Source organism: Paroedura picta, chromosome 3, assembly GCF_049243985.1.
Source record: "Paroedura picta isolate Pp20150507F chromosome 3, Ppicta_v3.0, whole genome shotgun sequence".
Classification (NCBI taxonomy): Eukaryota; Metazoa; Chordata; class Lepidosauria; order Squamata; family Gekkonidae; genus Paroedura; species Paroedura picta.
Window position 1 is genome coordinate 107894944 of NC_135371.1, and position 25621 is coordinate 107920564.

Below are 25621 nucleotides of genomic sequence, written 5' to 3' on the forward strand. Positions count from 1 at the left end.
AATGGATCTTGTATGGCCCTTCATGTCCTCCCAACGAGCGCTGCCACCAGGAGGGCACTTTCCCTCCCATGTGCCCCGTGAAGGTGAGGCTCGAAGCAGAATAAGCCGCTTCTTTCCCCCACCCACCCACCAACCTTCCTCCCCCCCCCTTCAGGCGCTCTCCCACCGCTGCCTCTCACTCAGAAAGTTGCCAGCAGGCAGCAGGTCCTCTACTGGGGTGGTGCCTCTCCACTCTCACCCTGCTGCCCATCATGAAGCCTTAGCTTCTACTCAGCTTCTTGCTGCTGCACCAAGCGCTGCAAAATGGTCAGTCCAGTCAGGGGAGCACCTCTCCTCCCACCCGGAGGCTTCCCTCCTGCCCCTCCCGCCCTTGCCAGTCTCACACACTGAGTGGGGGCTAATTGCAACTCCTCCAACCTGTGGCACGTTCCTCGCCTGCTGAGGGTCGCGCCTGCCTTGGGAAAGCATTGGGGGGGGGGATTTCCCTCTCTTCCGGATGCAAAGCCCTCTCCCCATGGTGACAAGGCTTTGTGCCCAAAAGGGACACTGCCACTTCAGCAACAGCGTCGGTGGGAGCCCACCCTTTCAGATGCAAGGCACTCTCACCGTGAGGAGAGGGCTTTGCACCCAAAAGGGACGCTGCTGCTTCAGCACCGGTTTCGGGGGGGGGGGAGATTTCCCTTCCTTTCGGATGCAAAGCCGTCTCACCATCATGGTGAGAGGGCTTTGCAGCTGTTAGGGACACCGGCATGGCCACAACGCCCCTTTCCCTGCCCATTTTAAAAATGGGCTTTTATCCTAGTAATAATATAAGAAACATATGAATGGAAGCTATTTTTAAGACTGTACTTACATTGACTCAAACAACTGCAGGTACTGCTCATCTCCACGGCCTCCTTCCACTTCATGGTCCAATTTTAAAATTATTTCATTCTCAAACTAATGAGAGAGAGGAAACAAAGCAAATAAGCAATGTACAAGTAGCAAGACCCTTATGGTTTATAATGACATTTATGGATTGACAAAAGAATTCAAAAAGTACTTTTTATGATTATATAAGGATGTAATTATCAGGAAAAGGTAAGTGGTTACTCCATGATGAGTTAAAGTAGTAATATGTTATATATTTTTACAGCAAGATAGCATTTCAGATGGGTTCACAGAGAATTGGATCCTGTAAAAATCAATTCGTATTATTCCCAATAAACTGTTAAAATTATGGGAAGTAGAGATTTAACAAAACACTCTACAGAGTGCATTTGGAATCAGCATGAAAATATTTGAAGGTGTGTTGGTCACATGGTAAACCAGCCAGATGGTCATGCTCTCAGTTGTGTCCCACTCAAGGCCAACACATTCAACTCCTGGAATTGATGGCATGGGGAGTGCTCTGGAGGAGAAATCCTCATGGATTGGGATTGCCACTCCTCCCCTCCCTCTGCAGTCTGCAACTGATTGTGGATGAAGAACGTGGCAGGAGCTAGTTCTTTAAGGGCTACTGTTTCACCCTTCCTGGCCCAGGGATCTGTCATGTTAGCCAGGTCTACTTTGTGCTCAGCAAAGTAGGCTTGCAGAGTAGAGGCATCAATGTTTTTTGTTTGTTTTTTTTGTAATGATTTTTTTTTATTTTCATAAAGATAGAAATATAGGATGCAACACGAGTTATTGATACAAAAAGCAGTAAATAAAATATAATCATCATTTGAAAATATACGACCCCACATTGACTCCACAGTGATATAAACTTTTACCCAAAACTCTAAGAGCCATGAGTCTAAGAGCCATCCACATTTCCACTACATTAAAAAAAGGCCTGTTTAGATATACAAAAGAAAAGTTATTATTAATCAACTTACTTGAGAGATCGTAGACCTCACGTTAACTGCTTGATACAATCTAAGAGCTATCCTGGCAGATATTTCTAGGTTTAAGTTAGATGCTTAACATTAAACATTTCTTATAGAACAGTATGAGTTTTGGCCCTGTATCAATACCCTGATGAAGGGAGAGGAAAGTAGGGCTTTGCCTTAAAGATGTACAAAGAAAAAAAATTACAAAAGGATTTATCCTTAATACAGATACATCTACAAAACCATTTATACTTGACCCATTCTAAGAGCCATCCTGACAGGTATAAGTTGAGAGCTTTGCATTTTCTACAGATCAATATGAGCTTTGGCCCTATAACAATACACCAATAAAAAAAAATAAGGGGGGAAAGCCCCATTTTATATTTCCAACACTAACGATTATATTACCTATATGCCTACTAAGGAAAAGAAACAAGAGAGAGAAAAGGCACTGCTTCCTCTTTTTCATAAAAATAGCAATGTAGGATACAGTATATGTTGTTAATACAGAGAATAATAAGATTTCCAGGTTTAGATTAAATGCTTAACATTAAACATGGACCAATATAAGCTTTCAGTCTTCTATAGCTTCTCCTTATCCTTAATTCTGATACATCTACAAAACAATTTATACTTGACCCATTCTAAGAGCCATCCTGACAGGTATATTTTCAGATTTAAGTTGAAAGCTTAACATTAAACATTTTCTACAGGTCAGTGTAGGCTTTGGCCCTAGAACAATACACTAATAGAAGAAAGAAAAAATAAGGGGGGAGAACCCCATTTTATATTTCCAACACTAATGATTATATTACCTATATGCCTACAAAGGAAAAGAAACAAGAAACAAGAGAGAAAGAGACACTGCTTCCCCTTTTTCATAAAAATAGAAATATAGAATACAGTATAACATTAAACATAAAACAATATGAGCTTTCGGTCTTCTTAAGGGGGTCTCATCTTGAGGCTTGCTACATCTTGTCGTTCCCATAGACCTATATTCTGTCCCATTGGCCTTTGGCGTAGAAAGTGCAGTTGTACTCTTTCCCGCAGAGTATGCATCGATAAATCTTGAGGCCGTTGCACCTCCTGGACTCCAGTATCAATACAATTTTTCCCCCAAAGAGCTCCTTTAAATCGGTTACTTTCACTGCAGATCCATATTTCTTTTGATTGATTTTTGTACACTGTTGCTTTGAGATGGCTGTATGTCTTTTTAAAAAGGGTGTCCTTATCTGGGCTGCAGAACTCCGGCATCCCATTTTCCGTCTCCAGAATTTCAGATTTCTCTTCTACTGTTGGTTTTCCACCTTGTTTAGAGCTGTCATCAGCCACTGTTATTGATCCATCATTCCTATTGGAGACTTCTTCCTTGCCATCTTGGATCTCCTTGGAGATATGAATTTCAGATTTCTCTTCTGCTGTTGGTTTTCCACCTTGTTTAAAGCTGTCATCAGCCACTGTTATTGATCCATCATTCCTATTGGAGACTTCTTCCTTGCCATCTTGGATCTCCTTAGAGATATTTTTGACCAATCCATCTATAAATACTTTGAAATCTTGGGTTTGTATCTCTATTAGGTGAGCCAATCTTTTTAACATAGACATGTTTTTGACTTAAAAAAAAAAACGGCCTCAAACAATTTTACAAGTGGCCAGTAGAGGTCCTCTGTTTTATCCTCTGGCATGTGACGTATTGAAGTCAGTTAAGGCAGATATTCTCGTGCTGGCACAGAGTTCTCATGAGATCTTCCCATTCACAGCTCTTATCTCTTATCTCCGAAAACCAAAACAATTACAATAAGAGCTTTTGCCAATTAATTCGAGTTGATTTGAGTCTTTCTTCTGCTTAGTTAGGAGAATTAGCCTGCCTCATAACGAGGTGGCTTCGGGCAGAGCAGAGTAAGAGGAGGCGGGAAACAAAGGGCTTTGATGCAGGAAGAGAGACGGAGAAAAAAAAACGAGAGATACTTGCAGTAAATGATGTTTTGGAACTCAGCCAATGTCCTCCCCTCAGTTCAAAACGTTCATTTGTGGTAAATCATCGTGTAGGGTTGAAGCAGATACTTTAAGATTAAAGAAAGAAAAGAAAGTCCGAGATAGAAAATGGCAGTCGTCCTCTGGACCTGGAACGCTGACAGCCTATAATCCAGGGAGATATACTCCCTAAAGGATTGGAGACGGCCCCAAGAACTTCCTGGGTAGAAAGGTGAGGTGGGGTTTGCGTACCCCTCCTCTTTTCTGCCAATTGCTTGCGCAATTGACCCCTGTCAGGCTTCAGAGATAGCAGAGCAGATGCCCTGCCACCCTCTCAGGACGACATCTTTAGCCACCTTCAGGCATCAATGTTAATTGACTTGGAATCTTCTTTTTAAAAAATTCACCACTGCTTTTATAGTTCAGTTTTTTGTTGTTGTTGTTATGTGCGAAGTCGTGTCCGACCCATCGCGACCCCATGGACAATGATCCTCCAGGCCTTCCTGTCCTCTACCATTCCCTGGAGTCCTTTTAAGTTTGCACCTACTGCTTCAGTGACTCCATCCATCCACCTCATTCTCTGTCGTCCCCTTCTTCTTTTGCCCTCGATCACTCCCAGCATTAGGCTCTTCTCCAGGGAGTCCTTCCTTCTCATGAGGTGGCCAAAGTATTTGAGTTTCATCTTCAGGATCTGGCCTTCTAAAGAGCAGTCAGGGCTGATCTCCTCTAGGACTGACCGGTTTGTTCGCCTTGCAGTCCAAGGGACTCGCAAGAGTCTTCTCCAGCACCAGAGTTCAAAAGCCTCAATTCTTTGACGCTCGGCCTTCCTTATGGTCCAACTTTCGCAGCCATACATTGCAACTGGGAATACCATAGCCTTGACTAAACGCACTTTTGTTGGTAGGGTGATGTCTCTGCTTTTTAGGATGCTGTCTAGATTTGCCATAGCTTTCCTCCCTAGGAGCAAGCGTCTTTTAATTTCTTTGCTGCAGTCCCCATCTGCAGTGATCTTGGAGCCGAGGAAAAAGTTCAGTTTTTACAGGCTCTTAATTTTCTAGAGGTTCTTTGCAGTATGTATTATGTATTGCATGCATGCATTGACTATGCTGAAGTGAAAAGAAATTGAATGGCTTGTTTGCTTTTGGCCCTTTCAATGTGTGTCTTTTGATGTGCCTATGAGCCCTGCAAGCTGGTTGTGAAGTCATTCAGAAATTTCTGTCCGAATAAAGTTTCAGCAAAACTTGAATGTTCAAGTTTCACCAACAGAAGCAGACAAGAGTATCACCTTATTCTGATACCTCATACTATTGCCATATATGATGCAGAATATGTGGAACAGCCATCAGCTATGTGGAACAAAGACTCTTCAAACCATTAAGAGATTGAAGTCAACTGGAAGGGAGCAAAGATCCATTCCTGACAACATGCTGCATGTCAATGATGGTGATAGTTGCAGGCCTAGACTAGTAACCTAAGGGAAATAACATATTTGCATGTGGCATCAAATAGAGAGGAAAATAATCAACGAAGCAGAATGATTAAAATGAGTGTAAAGACAGAAATGAAATGTTAAAAGAAAAAGGAGCAGACCTTGGTTAGAAAAAACAAAATAAACAAGGTATGTGCTAGTATTTCTACATGTAAAAGTTAGTAGTGTCACTGGCTAAGAAACGAATGTGTCTAAAACAGAGCTGAAGGCCCTAACCTAGATGGCTCAGGCTAACCCAATATTGTCAGATCTCAGAAGCTAAGCAGGGTTGGCCTCCAAGAAATTCCAGGGTCACTATACAGAGGCAGGCAATGGTAAACCACCTCTGTTCATCTCTAGCCTTGAAAACCCGATGGGGTCACCATAAGTCAGCTTCTACTTGAGAGCATTTTCTACCACCAAGCCTTCCAAGTGTTAACCATGGATGCCAATACAATTGAATGATGGAGTTAAGTATTTCTTTGGTGGGAAGCCCTTCTCCACCTCAGTAAGAATAATTTTGTGGTTCTGGATACCTTGATGTGCTATCAATGGGATCAATGCTGACAAAGAAATCAAATATATACCTTCACAGCACAAAATACATATTTCATTGTGCTTCAATGTTAAATAACATACTATATAGACATTCACATAATAACCCTCCTGCTTAGTGTAGAGAGTGATTGTTTCTTGAAGATGTAGCCTGCTGTATTTGTTTATTAGTTTTCTTCTGAACCATCATATTCTGCTGTTCTTGTCTTCAGAGCTAAACAAAGTCATTTTATTTCAGATGACCTGTGACTAGCAGTCTTATAGAACATATAACTATAATATAATCTTTTCCTCAAAGAAGCAACGGTGTATGAAAACAGTACAGGCACCCATTCTAACCAAGAGTTTAAAATTTATTATAGACACATGTAATTGTTTATGTGATAACCTTGAAAAGAGTTATACAAATAGTGAGATTTTTTTAAAGTAAACAATCAGAATGATGAAAATAAAAGGCACCCTTCATGCAGAACAGCAGACAGAAGTAACTCCAGGACATTTATCTACTTCAGTGCTCCAAATAACTAAATTAACTGTACGTGTTTAGAATACAAAGATATTTTCAAGGATAAGGATATTTGTAATGCTGGTATTTTAATGGATAACTCCAGAGTAGTCCCATCACAACAACTGGCCTAAGGAACCCATGAGAGGAAGAGGACTAAAAAATCTTGTAGAAATATTTTCTTTTTAAAGAAACTCAAGCACAGTACTTAATAGACTCAAATACACAGCCAGCCTACATATTTGCTAAAATTGTATTTCACCAATGAGAGAATAACCATAATTCTATTCCCATATCCATTTTGGAGTGAAGCAGACCAGTAATATCCCATTTACTGTTGATCAGTCTGCTCTCAGAGACACAAATGCACATTATGGTTCTCAGGTAGCACACACACACATACCATGTGGCCCAGGTGAGGTAGCCAGAGCACTGCAGATTCAAATTATCATTCAGACAGTTCTAACAGGTCCAGATAACCAATGATGGCAGTGATAGAAATGAAGATGGTGTTCACCTGTTATACGTGATTTGGCAAGCAAGACATAGCCAAAATAGCCAAAGATTGCACTGAAACATTGAAATTTAAGAGGGTGGTAAAATAAAACCTTTTGCTTATCATCACCCTATTCTGCATGGGTAGAAAAGGCTGAGAGGGTGGTAATATGGAATGGCTAATCCCTGGCTAATCCCTGCTTCCACATGATGCAGCTGCTGGGCAGACCCCCTCCCGGGCCTGCTGTGGGTCAGGCCCTCAGTTGCCCAGGCAAAGGGAAGATAGCATTCCCTTAGCCTGCTATGCGGGCCAACAGGTCCTATCCCCCAGTAGGCCCATGTGGACAGGGAAAAGCCAGGCCCAGAGGGGGCAAAAAATGCCCTGTTTGGCTTAGTGACACTTCGCCACTCTGCAGGGCAGACTGGAGCATTTCTTTTTATTCTTCAAAATAGCTCCCCACACACGCACACATGCACACACGCACACAGCCCCCCCCCCCCAGCATGATGGAACCATTCTGCCACCACTGTTTCCAGGGGGGGCACATTTCAGCACCGGAGCAGACCCGGCACTGAAAGGTATCTCCCATGGACACTGAAAGCCACACTGGTGTTGGCCTGGCCCAGCTGGGCCTTCCTTTGTTAAATGAAATCAAAACACTCTCTATCCATCAAAAAGAGGGTGATAGGAATGAACTTCCTTCTTGAGAACTTTTGAGCATAATATTGAACATAATGGAGCAATGCTCTGATTAAGAAAACTTCATATGATTATAATAACTTGTGCATAGAGGAAGAGCCTCTCTTGGCTGGTGTAGTCAGTGATTGAGACCTTCTGCAAGCAAAACACATTCCCTGCCACTCAGCTGCAGCTTCTTCCCTTCTTCCAGCACTCACTCTTGTCCCTTAAGCTAAGAATATTAATCAGCCTCGGTTAGAACATTACTCTTTCAATCTTTAAACAGCCCCGTGGCGCAGAGCGCCACGGACTGAATAAAGCAGTAAGGGCTGTGTGGGAGGAGTTAGGGCGAGCCCTGATTGGGATAAAAACTTGGAGGGGCCAATCAGGAGCCGCGAAGCGGCTCCTGATTGGCCCCTCCGAGTGTCCGTCCCGCCGCAAGCAGCCAATGGGGAGCCGCGCAAAGCGCGGCTCCCCATTGGCTGCTTCACCCGCCCAGGGAATCTGCCCGGCTGCTCCAGACAGCCACGGATGAGGGGTGAGCTGCGCCGCCTTCTCCCGGCCGGCGGAGCAGCCTCGCCGCATCATAGATGCGGCGAGGCCGCTCCGGCGGCCGGGAGACAGCTCGAGAGAGCCTCGGGTGGGGGGTGGGCCGGGCAGCCTTCTCCCGGCCGGCGGAGCGGGCTCGCTGCGTCGGACACGCGGCGAGGCCACTCCGGCGGCCAGGAGAAGGCTCGAGAGAGCCTCGGGTGGGGGTTGGGCCGGGCAGCCTTCTCCCGGCCAGTGGAGGAGAAGGCTCAAGAGAGCCTTGGGTGGGGGGTGGGGTGGGCCGGGCAGCCTACATCGCGGCCCACACCGATCCTCATCTCGACGCACGCCCGAGCCACGGTAAGTCTCCCCCAACCAAGCCGCGCCCCTGAGGGGCAGCCACCAGCCCTGCCAGCCACGCCCGCCTGACCAGCCGCCTGCAGGCTCCATCTCCCTGTGCTGCCGCCCGCTGTTGTACCCCCATCCCAGACCCCAGGGAAGCCTTCCTCCTGTGAGGCCTTCCCTCGAACATGACCCCTAGCGCCCATTTTATTAAAAAATAAAATGGGCTTTATTTCTAGTCTCTATATATCTGCCTTAAAAGTCCATTTATACACAATTTTGTCCTTTTTTTTTTAAGCCTCTTGTGGTGCAGAGTGGTAAGGCAGCCGTTTGAAGGCTTTGCCCATGAGGCTGGGAGTTCAATCCCAGCAGCCAGCTCAAGGTTGACTCAGCCTTCCATCCTTCCGAGGTTGGTAAAATGAGTACCCAGCTTGCTGGGGGGTAAATGGTAATGACTGGGGAAGGCACTGGCAAACCACCCCGTATTGAGTCTGCTATGAAAGCGCTGGAGGGCGTCACCCCAAGGGTCAGACATGACCCGGTGCTTGCACAGGGGATAGCTTTACCTTTAACTTATGTCCTTTTTCACTATACACATTTAAGACTTTCTCCTAACACTTTATGTTTATCTACTAGTGCACACAGATCTCTTTTCCTTTCCTTTTATCTTTGTCCTCTGTTATCTATACTGTTAAAAGAGCCTCTTGTGGCGCAGAGTGGTAAGGCAGCTGTCTGAAAGCTTTGCCCATGAGGCTGGGAGTTCAATCCCAGCAGCCGGCTCAAGGTTGACTCAGCCTTCCATCCTTCTGAGGTCGGTAAAATGAGTACCCAGCTTGCTGGGGGGTAAACGGTAATGACTGGGGAAGGCACTGGCAAACCACCCCGTATTGAGTCTGCCATGAAAACGCTAGAGGGCGTCACCCCAAGGGTCAGACATGACTCGGTGCTTGCACAGGGGATACCTTTACCTTTACTATCTATACTGTGCTCCTCATAGACTGGAAACTTGTCCCTTCTTTTTTCTGGTCAGCCTCTCACAGATGCTTAATGTGATTAATTATCATACTGAGTCTCTCATTGGCAATTTTTACTCTAGAAAACACTCCCTTCTCCTTGACCTCCCTTTCTCTTTAAAGCTTGCTGGATTTGATGTCTTCTGACTGAGACTTCAAAACTACTCTGCTTACATGTCTTCTGTCACTACGTTTCAATAATGACACCTCTCCCACAATCACACTTCAAAGTAATGGACTAGCTAGACAGGAAGAGCTTAAGTTGCTCTTTTTCATTTTTCTGGCACTAATGGCATTAACGAGCAAACTTTTACAAATGGTTAGCATTGGAGAATTGGTTCATCTCATAATGCAAGTGCAAATTAGCTTTGCCAGTCTAGCAAGATCCCTTGTTATGTTTGCCATCAGTGGTGCTTGTCTTGCATGTATATGAAAATTCTAGAATGTTCCATCCTCATTTCTTTGAGTCCAGTTACATTTTTTTCTCCATGTCATTGCATATATCTGTGTCAACTGTGAATGAAAGTCTTGATCTAAATGACATCAATTCTAGTCCATGAATGCTTATGCCATAATCAGTCTATTAGTCTCTAATGATCAAAATGTTCATTTTTACTATAAAAAACAACTTTTGTTTGCATCAATGAATGAATGACATGTGTCTACTGTAATTACCTGTAATTTTTATGATCTGTAATCCTTATAATAAAAGGGGTGCTAGGAGGTCTTTGGCCTTACTGCCAAGTCAGCACTGTACGGTCCGCCTCATTCCTGATTGGCTGTTCATCCAATGATTGGCCAATCAGGGAAGGCCTCTGGTGACCACCTCCCCCTCCAACTTCTTCCATTTGGAAAAAGTGCCAGCCTGGTAAGTAGGACCTGGGAGAGAAGGTGGAGGGCCTGGGACTACACACCGGTGGGCCTTGGGGAAGGACAAATGGAGCCCCTACCAGTGCTCACCCCCAGCTGCAGCTTTGCCAGGCCTTGGTGGGGCTGCTGGAGCAGTAGGAGCAGGACCAGGATGCCAGCCAGTGCCTCCCCCCTGCTCCCAAAATTCCCACTGCCCTCAAAAGCCCCATCGCGGCCTACTCAGCCCTAGCCAGGCCTTTTGCAGGCAGCAGTGGGGGGTACGAACTGCCTGCCACTAATTCCTCCCAACAGCCCCACTGTGGCCTTCACAGCCCTCACTGGGCCTTTCACAGGCAGCAGTGGGTGGAACATACTGTCTGCCACCAATTCCCCCTACCCACAACAGCCCCCTGCACAGCCCTCACCAGGCATTTCAGGGGCAGGGAGGCGCAAAACGTACTGCTCACCAGCAAGTCCACCCTGCTCCAAATTCCCCGCCGTGGCCTGTCCAACCCTTGCTGGGTATTTTGGGGGTGGGGGCAGCTGACTGCCAGTGCCTCCCCCCCACAGGCCCACCAATGCCTCTCCAGGCCTTGCCTGTCCTGCCCAGCCCTGGGGTGGGGGGTTCCTAGTGTCCGTTGTTTTGCTGGATGCATTGGACTATTCCCAAAGTTTAAACATAAGTTCCCAGCATTTTACCACATTTGTTTTCAGGACAGAGTTCTGCTGAACACACATCCACTGTACTTTAAACACCTGGTTTCCTCCACTAGACATAAGAAGGGAAGGACTGTTGTTCTATTGTAGAGCATGTGCTATGCATAGAAAAGTTCCCGGATTCATTCTTGAGGATGTCCATTTTAAAAGGCACAGGTAGAAGATGTGAAACTACCTGAGACCCTGGGAATCCACTGCCAATACAACAATATTGACCTGGGCTGAATCTGCATGGAGTTTTTTTTTCCTGCTTTTGATCCTGCTGAATTCAGATTGATTTCTACCTGGGTCTTTGTGCTACCCTCACCCGACTTGAAAGAGAAACCCATCTACACGAGGCTGCAAGCGAGCAGATGGGCAGGTGGGGGGGGGGGAAGAGCCAAGACAAGTAGAGATGAGGACCCCTGATTTCATGCTCTAGAATTAAGAGAACTGCCTCCTATGCTGATCTCTCAGTCTCTCCTATCTCACAAGGGCTGAATCTGCAAGTGGGGGGGGGGAGCCAAGATGAGCAGAGATGAGATGAGACAGCAGCAGCAGCCTCTCACAGAATTAGGCAAACCTCTGCTGCAAGAAGTATGAATTCTGGCGCTCAGTCACCTTAAACCTTTAACAAAACCAGGAACTAGAAATTCTTTGAACTGGTGCCCAACCAATCAGGGACAGACTGTTGGAGCCACAAGGCAGCAACAAGTTATTCCGGGGAAAGCAGACATGTTCACACTTACTCATGCTGATTTTTCAAATATTGAGGGCTATATTCACTCCAGGATATCGCGGGGGGGAAGTAGGATCACTCCGGATCAATCATGCTTCTTGCAGATGAAAATTTTAAATCGCCACAAATCAAAATGGAAATTCCATTCAGTGCAGACGGCAGGGACTGAATTGACCTGGGATTGTAATAAAAGCTCCATGCAGATTCAGCCCTCGACAGACCCAATGGAATGACTCAGTGGAAGGCCACTTAGTATCAGTATTCAAGACTAAGAACCTCTCATCACCCTCCCTCTCCATAATCCTCTATTCATTATATTGCCCACTCATTCATTATATGGCCCATAATTGTTTAGGATGGCTTTGTAACTTTCTCCTTGATACTTCAAGCCTCTATTTTATTCCCATTCTCTCACTAATCACAGACCTTTGCTGCAGAGGCATCTGAAGTTGTTGCCAAAAGGCATACATTCAACTATGCTCCCCTCTAGTGCCAGAGGGGAACAGAATTAACCAAGGATTGAACCAAAGCAAGAATAGAGGTCAAAAAAGAGAGATGTTCCTGTAAAGTCCAGCATGTATCACCCATTTTGGACAAGTCTGTCTGCCATGTGTGGCACTCTCTGTTCATTCCCCCAGGCGCAGTTCTCTATAACTGAACAGGATAAAAGCAGAATGTAATGCCTTTGAATGACTTATAGAAATTCATTGAGCTGCGCCCTGTTTTTACAGGAGATTTTGGCATGTTCAGTTAGTCTATGGGTGGCTATTCTGTTTTTTCTGTCACTTTTCTTTGCATTTCAGGAGGCAGTGTTTTTCAAATGTTGATTCTCTGTCTTCTGGCTGGCTGTGTAAGGCACCTGTGTCTGCCCCAAATTGGGCCTTCCAAGTGCCAGGCTCTCGTCCCACAAGCATGCTTCCAGACAGAGCTCTGTGCTTCATTAGTACCACCTAGACTAGGGACATCATGAACTCCCCTAAGCCTTCAGGGAGGGCGGTATATAAATATAACAAACAAACAGATTTGGCAGGGGAGAGGTTTGACAGTTGGACAGGCTGCGGTCAACAGCCGCAGGCTGAGTTTTGGACCTTCCATGAGCAGCCTAACAATGACCAGAGATGGCAGGTCTCCTGGGATAGGGGCTACAGGTGAGGTGAGGAAATCTGTAGCAGGAGGTCTGCAGGGAGACACAGCAGCTGCAAGTGAGCCATGAAGGCAGCAGCAACGCTACAGGTGAGCTGTGGCACAAAGACACTATGAGTAAACTGTGCCAGTGGGTCTTTGGGGGAGGATGAGGGACCTAGAGAGACCCCATCCTGTTCACAGGGCTCCTCCTTACATTTATCATGGCACAGTGCAGTTAGGGTTGCCAGGTCCTCTCTGGCCACCAGTGGGGTGCTGGGAAGTTAGGTTTGCCAAATCCAGGTTGGGAAACTCCTGGAGATTTGGGGATAAAGTCTGGGGAGGACTGAGACCTTAGTGGGGTACAATGCCATAGAGTTCACCAAAACATCAATTTTCTCCAGATAGATTACTGATCTCTATAGTCAGGAGATGGCCTGTAATATAGGGAGAACCTCAAGCCCTAGGCTGGAGGCTGGCATGATTAAGTGCAGTGCAAGACGCAATCCCAGATTTGTAACTTGGATGAATACAAACTTAGTTGACTGCAAGGACCAATTGCCATCACCCAAGCTTTGTAAAATCCTGGGTTTGGAGCCTGAGTCTTGAGCATTTGGACTTGGAAGAAAACACCTTGCTAGGTTAAAGTTCTATTATCTCCCTGTTTGAATACCTGGTGTGCTGCCTGCCTTAGGTCTTCCTTTGACCCTCCTATACTTTCCTGCTTACTGGAGATTTTGGCCCTTGCTAACCTCAGGGTTGGACCAGGAGATCTCCTGGAATTACAACTGATCTCCAAACCACTGAGGTCAGTTCCCCTGGAAAAAAATGGCTGCTTTGCAGGGAAGTCTCTATGAAACTACAGAGCTGAGATCCCTCTCTTCTCCAAACCACAGGCTCCACCTCCATATTTTAAGGTATTTCCCAAGAGTTAACAAGCCATTGACTTGCCTGTCGTGTACCTTTTTGTATTACTCTGGTCCCACTGTACAAATGGCTGCTTTTCCCACCCCCAGTCCCCAAAGCAGATCCTGTGACAGTCTACTTTAATTTCTTTTCTTTTTTTGAGATGTACAATAGTAACTTATGACATGGGCACACAGCTAGAAAGTGGAACAATGCCAGAGGTCCCAGCAAATAAATTGGTACCAGACTCACTCACAGTCTATTGCACAGAATGCATGAAAATGAAGTTAAAACTGAATGTCCTCACAGAAGGAGGGAGGCATTGTACTCCAGAAAGAAGCCCAAGACAGATATATCAAGACATGCCCTTCCTACATATATGAAGCGAAATTACTACAGCAGCATTTGATAGTATTTCATAACCACAGTGATCTTCCTGGGCAGACACAAGGGGAAAAATCCAAACGATTCCTTTTCTAATAAAATCATTCCAGCGTTAATTTCAGTCTATTTTGTTGTCTGAAAAGATGCCCTCCCTCTCTGGCTAATTTTAGGCCCAGTGACAGCTCCAAGCAGAGCCCACACTGACAGCAGCAGGATGAGCATAATAAGTAGATTACTGAAACACTGTCCAACTGGAAGAAGCAGCTGCATCAAAACATATCCCTCCTCCTCTTGGCACGTGAGAGAAATAGTGACTCGGAACCCAGAGATTAAGTGCCTTTACCATTATAGAGGTGAAGCCGGTGGCAATTTTGATGTGCTACTTGCATTGCAAGAGCAATGTTTCCTTTCCCTCCCAAGAGGTTCAGCAACAGAGAGGAAAGGGATCCGTTTCTGAGCCTGTTTGGCTTCCAGGCTGAGAGAAAGAACGGGAGTCAAGGGATTAAAACAAAAGACTGAAGGCTGCTGTGCCAGGGAAGGATGGGAGAATTTTCTTACCCTAGGCTTGAAATAAAAAGCCTGTGAAAAATGTAAAGTCAGACTGATAATACACACATCTTTTTTTTTAATCTTCTAAATGTATATGTGTATTTTTCTCAAAGGGATATCTATATTACACCTTCCCACATTACAATCACAAGACATGGTTGTCATCTTCACCTGGGCATGACCCAGAATAAACACTCAGAGTCAATTCTGTAACTGTAGGCTTTCTAACAACTGCCAGGCAAGAAAAGTAATTTTAGAACATCCACACAGCTGGTAAGATATGGAACGGAATGCTGAATAATGGAGATCGACAACATGAATACACATGGCTCACTATGACCAAAATGCTATTATGCCTAGGACTTTTTAGAAGGTAAATCTTAACACTACATGATTATTTTCCAACCATATTTCAATATGTGTTGTAGAGAGTTTACCATTTAATTTTCTATCCTTAAAAAAATGTTTTGAAGGCAAGCCATCTGAACCTTCCCTTTCTGGAAGTGATAGCATGCGGAAAAAGAAAATGATTGCAACCTTCTGATTGATCATACAGTTATTAGAAATTGACTATAGTTCTGTAGATTGGTTTGACTGTTTTTGACCCTTGGTTCTTATCAAGAGAGCAGTATGTTTCTCTCTGGAATGTAGCTTCCCCATGAGTCGGTAGAGGGTCTTACCTTTTGTGCCAAGGCCAGAAGACATGAGTATGCCATTTCAATGTGTAAACCTTGGGGGCTGGGATGGATGCCAGGCAGAGACCCGGATCCTTGTCAGCAGTTCCTGGAAGGCTGGCTTAATGGCTGTAGGGTGTTCCTGGGAGGTACAGGGGGGAGGTAGAGACCCCGGGCTAGTGGCTCATCCTGCAAAGGGCATCCTCTTTCCCAGGCTACCTCATAGAGGCTGAATCTGCAAGTGGGGGAGGAGCTGAGATGAGCAGAGACGAGACAGCAGCAGCCTCTCACAGAATTAGGCAAATCTCTGCTGCAAGAAGTATGGATTCTGGAGCACAGTCACCTTAAACCTTTAAAAAAAAAATCTTGCAACCAGGAACTAGAAATTCTTTGAACTGGAGCCCAGCCAATCAGAGACAGACTGTTGGAGCCACAAGGCAGCAACAAGTTATTCTGCCGAAAGCAGACACTATGTAATCCTATTGTTCTCTGCACAGATTTTGGAACTCCCCTGTGTCTATTTCTTTGCTACAGTAAATAACTATTAAACAGCCTTTCTTCTCAGTGTGATCATATTAGGACCATTGCATTGGCAAAAGTACCCTGATTAGGCTGTTTGGCTATCAGAAGTTTCAGAGGGTAACCGTGTTGGTCTGCAATAGAACAACTAGATTAAAGTCCAGTAGAATCTCAAAATGTTCAGGGTATAAGCTTTCAAGAGTCAACATTCCTTTCACGTAATGAAAGGCAAGATCTTTCATCATGAACATTCTGGATGGCAGTCTCTACAGCAGTGGCCCCCAACCCCCGGTTCGGGACTGGTACTGGTCCATGGATCAGTCGGTACCGGGCTGCGACTCATCCTCCTCCCTGGCTGCTGCCTCGGGGGCTGCCCTGCCACTCTGCCGCCGGCTCACCTTTGGTGCTCTCTGGCAGCCGCCATGACTGGGGCTCCCCCTTGACGTGGCACTGCTCAGCTGCTGCTGGCAGCGTCCCCCTGCCAGTGGGTGTGGGAAGTCAGGGGCACCAGTAGGAAAGCAAGTGGAGCAGGGGCTCAGGCGGCAACGTCCCTTGGCAAAAGACTACCCCTCCCCCCCCCCCGGCCTCAGTAAAATTGTCAAGCATTTATTGGTCCCTGGTGATAAAAAGGTTGGGGACCACTGCTCTACAGGACTGAAAACACAGGGAACGTTCCAAAATGTGTTTCATGCTCATGGACTATGAAGGGGCATGTCTGGGAAACTGAAAGTGCAGCTGAATATTTTCTCTTCTTTTCTTCCAAAAGAGCCCTGTTGTGAACCACAACAGAATCTCCAGGGTCCTGCAACAAGCTGAAGTATTCTTAACAAGCAGACATAGCTGTGTCAGAATGCTCCTCATAAGAGAATTAGTCATCTATCATTTCAAGAAACAAAATGAAGTGGTTCTTTACTTTCCACTTTCCTCACGTAGGTGGTTTAAAATTCTTTATTCAACAGCGATCCTATATTTATCATATGTAGAAACAAGACTTTTTATTTACCTATTTGTTTGCACTGATCCTGATGAGAAACAGTTACATGCCAAGAATAAGAAACAATAATTGAAAATGGAAATAGAGCACTATTAAAACAAGGGAAGGACAGATGCAAAGAGGCAAAATGGTTTTCACACCTGGACTCAGGCCAAAAGCTTTATGCTGTGGTACCAACAACAATAATTCCACCTAGCAGACTGTCCCAGCCTCAGGTGATATAATCACAATCTGTAAACCGCTCCAGCAGAACAGTATTAATTAAAGGTTAAGGGCTAAGTGGGAGGACACTGTCCGGGATAAAAACTTGGCTCCTGATTCGCTCCTCCGAGTGGCACTCCAGGGCCAAGCGCACCTCCCCATTGGCTACTTAGCCCGTCCTCAGAACACCCTGCCGCCGACTCGCCAGTCCTCCCAGGCAGCCATCCTCACCGCTGCGCCCTCCACACGGTGAATCCTGTTCACCTGGAAAAGAGCAGGGCTGCGGCATGAAAGATGCGGTGCCCCTGCTCTTTTCCTGCCACCCACCGACAGACTTTGAACATGGACAGGAATGGCTGCCGGAAAGGAGGGTCACCCCATGCTGCTTTCCCTCTGCCCAGCAACAGCCCTTGCCCACCCTGGGGACTTCCCAATACCCCTGATGCGCATCCCCAGCCGCCTCTACTGTGGACGACGACTGCACGCTTCCCACCCCAACCCATCCCGTCCCTTGGGCCCCCCCCACCCTTCTCCCAGCCCCTACTTACGGCTTCCTGCTTGACTGCCCGCTCCCTCCGCTCGCCACCGCTGCGACAGGCCGCCAAGGTCATGCCGCACCCACTGCCAAGGCCTCCACAACCACGCATGCGCTGAGTTCCGTGCATGCGTTGCTTTGGACAACATCGCCCCACCACCTGGCAGGCCATTGAGCCCTGCCCGTGCCACTGCCCGCTACTGACACCTGCGCCCGGAACAGCCCACGAGCCGGAGCAGCCCAGCAACGCACCCAACCATCGCGCCGCGCCCAGCCGCCACTGCTACAATGCCACCCAATGCTCATGTGTGCAGTCCCGACCCAGGACACTTGCGCGCATGCATCTGCCCTGCCGCCGAAGTTGCCCCGCCGCCTCCAGAAGCCTCACCGCGCCGATGACGCTGACCCCAGCCCGCTGCTGACAACATGCCCGACCAGGAGCCCCAACAGTGCTGTGAACACTCTTCCAGACCTGCACGTCCCCCTCCAGCCCACACGCGCCGTGCCAGCTGCCCTCAGGTTAGTGCGGCCTCGCCGAAGAGGTGTAGGCCCCCAAAGGGACCGCCCGGGTCTATGCCCCTCCTCTGCCCATTTTTATAAATGGGCTTTTCATCTAGTGTCTTAAGTAAAATGAAACAGACACAAAACACACCAAATGCTTCTTTCATCTGATAAAACAAATACCTGTCTTTTGGAAGGAAATCTGCCCATAAATAGAGCCATCATTACACATTAATTAATGCCTGCATGTCCAACCCCTCCCAGTATTCCACTTGGGAGGCCAGACTCAGCAGCAGCCCTCCCCCACCCAAACTCCACTGGAGACTCACCTGAGCCGCTGCGGGTGGTGAAGAACCTAGTGGGGCCCAGCACGGTCAGGATGCTGACACCCAGGTCCACCATGCCAGCCCAGACTCCCAAGAGCCACTACGGATGGCAAAAAAGTCATGGGAATGCTTTGCCAGGTGTTGAGCCCTGGCAGGCAGTGCAGGGGAATTGCAGGGTGCCCCAGCCATTGCCTGACCTCCAGATCTAGTCTTTGGAGATGGAGACCGGTGTATCTTCCTGGGCCAGCAGCCCGCAGATGAGAGTTTGAACACAGCATGGCCAGCAGTTACTTTAGCCAGGAGGGGGTGGGGCGGCCAAAGACACCAAGGTGACAGGCGGTGCTTTGGGGCCCTTGGGGTGCAAGACTGAGCACAGGATCGATGGGAGGCAGGGAGACATAAAAGGGAGAGAGGAAGGATGCTTGGGGTCGGATGCACAGAAAGGAGGAGAGGGCGGACAACTGTGGAGAGAGGGAGTGTGAGAAGAAGTGTGTAGTGAACAGAAGCGGAGAGGAAGGGAAGGGATGGCTGGAGACAGCAAGACATGCCAGCAGACAGGGCCTGAGGCTGGATTAAGGCCAAGAGCCAAACTCCCTGGAGTGTGAGGAGGAGGAGGAAGATGATTCAGACCGGGATAACCCCTCCTTACCGCCCATTTGGCACCCCCTGAAAGTGGTAGCTGGCCCACAACTATGTTGGCTATGACTTGACAGCACTTTACATGCACATTATTTACTTGAAAGCTAGGTTATCACAGAATATACAAGATATAGAACAAGGAGCAATGCAGGGGGAAAGATATTTATATGCAGTAAATATATTCTTTTCATTTATGCACATTTTGTTTTCCAACTATATTTCAGCATTTCATGTCAATGCTCTTCATTCCTTATATTCCTTATATAATGGGCCATATTTTGGATAGATTCTATTCATACATGTGATATTCCATTAGGATAGCCTCTAAATATGACCATTTTGCATAGTACGTCTGTGACAAGAAAAGCTCACATTAATTCACTTTTGATAAACTCAGCCTTTCACAACTTTCCCCCAAGGGTAACGGCTCTTTGCTTTCCACAGAAATTTATTTAGGAAGGAAAGGTATTTTGGAATAATTACAAGTACCTGTTTGAATTATATACCCATCCATTATTGCAGTTACTTAGGTGTCACAGCAGCTGAAACCAGAAAACACAATGCAACATTTATACTACCTTTTTGAAGTCTCCAGTTTTTTTATTTTCACACAGCATCATATCAAAAAAGATTGGGATGGTGGCTTTCCGAAGCACAGCTTCTGGAATAAGGGTCATTTCTAAGATTGGTCCAACCATTCCTGGAATAAAGCGGATTTTATTCTGTCCTAGAAAAAGTAAAAGAGAATGTTAAAGATAATTAATTAATTAATAAATAATTAAAATTTTGTTTATAAAGGATATATATATATATATATATATATATATATATATATATATATATATATATATATATATATATATATATATATATATATATATATATATATATATATATATATATATATATATATATATATATATATAAAATTAAACCCTGTTACAGCCTATCAATTTCAATGATTGATTCTCTTTTACTAAAAATACTGTTCAATGAGACTGTGGCATCCATTTAACATCACCTGAAAAACGAGCTATTTTTGAACAGGTTGAAAATGCAAATATATCAGTTCTATAGTGGTAGCTATTTGCTCCAACAAATGCTGATTCTTTGCATAGCAAAGACCTATTTGTCCTGACTTGGGTAGTCTGGGTTAGTCAGATCTTATCAGTTCTTGAAAGCCAAGCAAGGTTGGCCCTGGTCAGTATTTGAATGGGAAATCATCAAGGAAGTTCAGAATTGTGAGGCAGAAGCGGACAATGGCTTCTCGCCTCTCTTCTCTTGAAAGTCAACTATGTCTTGATGGCAAAAAACCCTGACCTACTTAAAGGGATTGTCCAACTCAATAATGCAGAAATATTATGTCAGTGTTTCTCAACCGCCATAACACCGTGACCCCAATGGCGCCGGCATGTGCAGGCAGCGAGAGTGTGCGTGTGGGGGCGGGCTCGCATGTGCACATGAAGGCGCAAGTTAGGCACTCCTGTTGGGCCCTGCAGCCTGCAGGTCATATTCTCCAAACCCTCTGTCTTCCTTTCTTTGCACCAGCCAGATCTTGCAAAGCAGTAGTTTTAGGGTGTTGCAGCAAGATAAAACAATCTTTCCCTCTCTTTATCTCTCAGCCCCTTTTCCACACATTTTCATTCATTTCTGTCTCCCTTCACCTAATTATTCTGTGTTCCTCCCCTTATTTTGACTTAGTTTCAAGACCTTCTCATTCCTATCCTGTTTGGTGTCAGAATACATTTAAGAGTAGTATAGTGGCAAACTTTTGCTGATAGATCAGAAGTCATTGGGTTTGCTGGACACTGTACATTGCACTGGTTCTGCTGCCATTGCTTGCCTCTGTGTCATGACCCTAGTCTTCTTCAGAGATCCAAATACTACATTTTTCACTGTCTGAGTTTCTTTCTTGGCCATTGAAACAAACCACCTGAGCCAGTTTGGTGTAGGGGTTAGGAGTGCGGACTTCTAATCTGGCATGCCGGGTTCGATTCTGCACTCCCCCACGTGCAACCAGCTTGGTGACCTTGGGCTCGCCACGGCACTGATAAAACTGTTCTGACCGAGCAGTGATATCAGGGCTCTCTCAGCCTCACCCACCCCACAGGGTTTCTGTTGAGGGGAGAAGAAAGGGAAGGCGACTGAAGCCGCTTTGAGCCTCCTTTGGGTAGGGAAAAGCAGCATATAAGAACCAACTCTTCTTTTTCTTCTTCTTCTTCTTCTTTTTCTGAATCTATTTTCTGGCCATTTGAAAATAATTTCGTCATATACAGGAGGAACCCTGACCTGGCTAGCTCCAGCCCAGCCTGATCTCATCAGCTGTTGGGACCTCCTGTTCCTTCTCACCTTCAGCTTTCTCATTGTAGATCTGGTGGCAGCATGAGATTAGCTGGTTGATATATAGGGGTGAGCATGAATTTTGGAGAGGCCTTTATAGACTTTACTCCATGTTGTTTCCATGGAATGGATTTTTCCTATTAAATAGGCCTGGTTTCAATAACTGCTTAGGTCACAAATATACAGGAATAGGGTAGGTTGCTTTGTATAAGTAGGAATAATTGACAAGCACCCTGAGACATCTGCATGATGGAGGGTGTGCCCAGAACAGGTCATCACATGTCGTGCAGCTGGATGTGCTGTGAAGGAGAATCCTTGGTGCTGAATGGTATCTTTTAAAACCTGATAGTAGCTCTGCAATGGCACACAAGGGATGAAGCTGGGCACATAAGGATGTGCAGGTGGTGATAAGCAAGGTTGGCAGAAATGATGGTCAATTTAGGAGCCAAAAGGCAAGCCAGGAGGATGACTAGCACAGGCCACCCTCAAAACCATCAGTTTATTGAAATAAGCAATGATGTAGGTCAGTCATTTACATAAATTGATCGAATACAGTTAAATAAATTAGTTGAACTATGCTTGGTTGCCTTGTGTGTTCCTTTGGGAGAGGAAGGAAATGTATATTCTTCCCCTGCAGTGTGACAATCTGGGGTTGGCGTGGAAATTTGTTTTGGGAAAACAGCAGAGAAAAGATTTTCCCAATGAGCACCCAGACCTACTATAAAATGCTGTAATTTTGTAGAAGATACCATTTTGTGACTAGCTCCACCCATTTCCTGACAATTGACTCCCAAGGCTCTTGAAAAAAGATGCTCTGAGAAATATAAAGTCTACCCTGCTTCTATAAAGTATAATCTACAGTATGGCTACTGATATCATCATTTTAGTAATGGTGATGCATGGGACTTAACTTTAAATCTGCTACATTTGAAGCTTAAGGAGGTAGATCTAATGGTGCCTGAAGCAATCATGTGAAACAGCCAAATGAATACAGTGTTCTAGTTTCAAACATCTCACTGCTGTGCATGCTTGGAAAGGAAAATAATTGGGAACAATAGATTTCCTCACCCCTACCCATCAAAACCAATCAATCAGCCAACATTTTACAGTAGCCATTTGACATGTTCTCTTGTCTCCATCACAATGGACAAAACTTATCTTCCTTCATTCCTGGATGAGTAATGTCAACCATTAGGAAGCTCAGAATAGAAATAGTGGGCTGGTAACTCTATTATAGATCATATGAACAATGACTTAAAAGCCACTTGAAACAGAGAGCCATCGGAGTATGCCTTAGGAGACATTTGCATTTATGACAGACAATAAAAAAAATGAAGAAATGGGGTTCCAAATGCCATCTCAAGCAAAGAAACCAAGGAATATACTTCAAACTGCAGCTTTTTGCATGACAAAATAAAATGCAATAAGATTCAAACCATTTGTTCATCAGCTTTAATGTTCTTCCTCGGGCACTACTTACTAATACCTAATGCTCCAATGAGGACAGAGTGTAAAACAACAACTGTGTTCTGCTTTGCTTTTGATAGGCTGCTTTATAGGAAGGCAAAAGGCAACTTATTTGTTTGCTTGCTTGTTTGTTTGAATTATTGCCTGCTGAACTGGCTCATGGCGGGTTACAAAAACAGTTTTCAATACAAGAAACCACAATAAAAACCCAATAAAAACCCAATTAAAAAAATAATTTAATATATTAGTGACATGTCAGTAAAAATAACCCCACCCTATTGTAGTGCTCCTACCTAGGGGGGATGGTAATGCAATAAGTGGCTGCCATCAGAGATGCCAAAAGCTCCCACAGGGCCCGTAGCTCTTTCAGGAGCTCATTCCACCAGGTACAGCCCAGGACCAAAATGGCCATGTCCCTGGCCGAGGCCAGACAGGCTTGTCTGGAGCTGGGAATGACCAACAGATCAGTGCCCAAGAGCGCAGAGCACTGCAGGGGGGCATAGAGTGACAAGCAGTCGTGCAGATATGTGGGTCCCAGAAAGGGCCTTATAAGTCAAAACCAAAACCTTGAACTGGATCTGGGCTGCAACCGGCAACCAATGCAGCTGCCTCAGCACACGATGGATATGGGCCCTTCAAGATGTAACAGTGAGGATCCTAGCAGCCACATTTTGCACCAGTTGAGATTTCCAGATCTGGGGGGGGGGGTGTTGATTTACAGGCAGAACAAAGAGGAACATGTGGAACTGATATGTGAGGTTCTTAAATGCCTCCATGATCACAAACTGTATGCCAAAATGATCAAATATGAATTTCACAAGAGCCAAATAGACTATCTAGACCAGTGGTCCCCAACCGTGCCCACGCATCGTGCATGCGTGCCCGCGCCTCGCACATGCACACATGCGCCATGCGCGGCCGAAATAGCACATGTGCGAAAGTGCCGATCAGACTATCAGGTCTTGGGCTGCTTCCTAAATTACCATCAAGATGACAGGGTTGTATTATTGCCCCTAGTGGAGTATGCTTACAGTAATACCCCTCATGTCAGTATGGGGCGGTCTCCCCTCCAAATCATGCACAGGTACACGCCCCAACGTTCTGATCTCCACTAAACACCTCAAAAAACAGATGCCCAAGTAAGAAGCTGAGCTATAAATTTGTGGGTCTGTTTAAGGTTGTAGAAGAGGTAAACGAGGCAGCAGTCAAAGTGGAATGACTCCCCTCATATCAAAAGGTACACCCCGTGTTTCACATTAGCTTCCTGAAGCCAGCTCCTCCACCAGATAAGGGGCATCCCACGACCCCCTGTCATGGTGGGGGATGAAACACACTGTGAGCTCTCGGGTGTGCTCGATTCCTGGGTACAGAGAAAGTGCCTGCAGTATCTGGTAACTTGGAAAGGATTCCCCAACTTTGACAATGAATGGATAGACATAGAGGATGTGCATGCTCTGGTGCTGGTAAAATGCTTCCACAAAGTATACCCATCAAAACTGGATCCCAATCTCTCAACTCTGGAGGTGGGTAGGAGGGGACCCTGGGAGGAGCAGAATGCCATGAACCCCTGTTCATGACCTGTAGTTTTCATCTCTTTTGATGTTTGGCTTTTTCCTTTGTGCTTCCGGATCTCTCCTTAAGTTGTGGCACCTTCCTGAGCCCTCTTGAAAGTGCCACTCCCATCCCTCTCTTGCATTTCAAAGCATCCTCCTGCATTCCCTCCTTTATTGCCTCTCGCAAGGATGGCCTTGCTGGGAGTTCAGACTAAATACCAGATGGCTGGATGGGCTGTTTTGGCACCTTGTGGATCAGAAGAAACTGTATTGCCCTTTCTGTGTGGATTGGTGTTCCTGCCAAAAGCAGGCCCTGTGACCCGCTTTCTCCCCCCAAAGTATATAAACTGTGTAACCCCCTTCTTTAACGTCTCTGTCAAGAATCCTGTTTGCAAAGTGCTGATCTATGTCCTGATTCTCTAAATAAAAACTCCTACTTAAAGCTTCAGCTTGAAGCTTGAGAGTGATGTCTGTTGGGTGGGCCTCAACCGCTTGGTTCCTGACACCATCACCCAGCTTGTCACTGTATATAACAGTGGACCCCATGTAGGCAATGAAAACAGCAAAAGTGAATCATCTATAGCAGTGGTCCCCAACCCCCGGTCCGGGGACCGGTACCGGTCTGTGGAGCAGTCGGTACTGGGCCGCGGCTCCTCCCCATCCTCCTCCCCGGCTGCTGCCCCAGGGGCTGCCCTGCCACTCTGCCGCCGGCTCACCTTTGGTGCTCTCCAGCGGCCGCCATAGCTGGGGCTCCCCCTCGGCGTGGCACTGCACAGCTGCTGCTGACAGCGCCCCCCAGCAGGAAGCAGGAAGTCAGGGGCACCGGCAGGAAAGCAAGTGGAACAGGGGCTCAGGCGGCGATGTCCGTTGGCAAAAGACTACCCCCCCCCCGCCTCAGTAAAATTGTCATGCGTTGACCGGTCCCCGGTGATAAAAAGGTTGGGGACCACTGATCTATAGACTCTATAGACAAAACAGGGGTTTCAAAAAACTCTGCGTATTCCCCAGATAAATGTCAAAATATGAGTTTGTTAAATAACCAAAAGAACAAAACAATGGTCTGATGCTCCCGAAGAGACAGAACGTTGAACATCGATGAATACAACTTCAAGTAGAAATGCAGGGAGGCTTCAGTCATGTCCCTCAGAGATAATCTTTCCAGAGGAATGAGGAACAGAATCATAGAATCATAGAGCTGGAAGGGACCATACAGGC

General features: G+C 46.0%; 1 protein-coding gene across 1 annotated transcript in view; it reads right to left on the minus strand.

The window, feature by feature from the left end:
* DOCK2 (dedicator of cytokinesis 2) overlaps positions 1-25621 on the minus strand; it is a 430014-nt gene that overhangs the window by 64712 nt on the left and 339681 nt on the right. Inside the window, exons 33-34 of the mRNA XM_077327133.1 lie at positions 19625-19773; positions 854-939 (exon numbers count right to left, since the gene is read on the minus strand). Of these exons, the coding sequence (XP_077183248.1) occupies positions 854-939; positions 19625-19773 (235 nt within the window). The remainder of the gene's footprint in view (positions 1-853; positions 940-19624; positions 19774-25621) is intronic.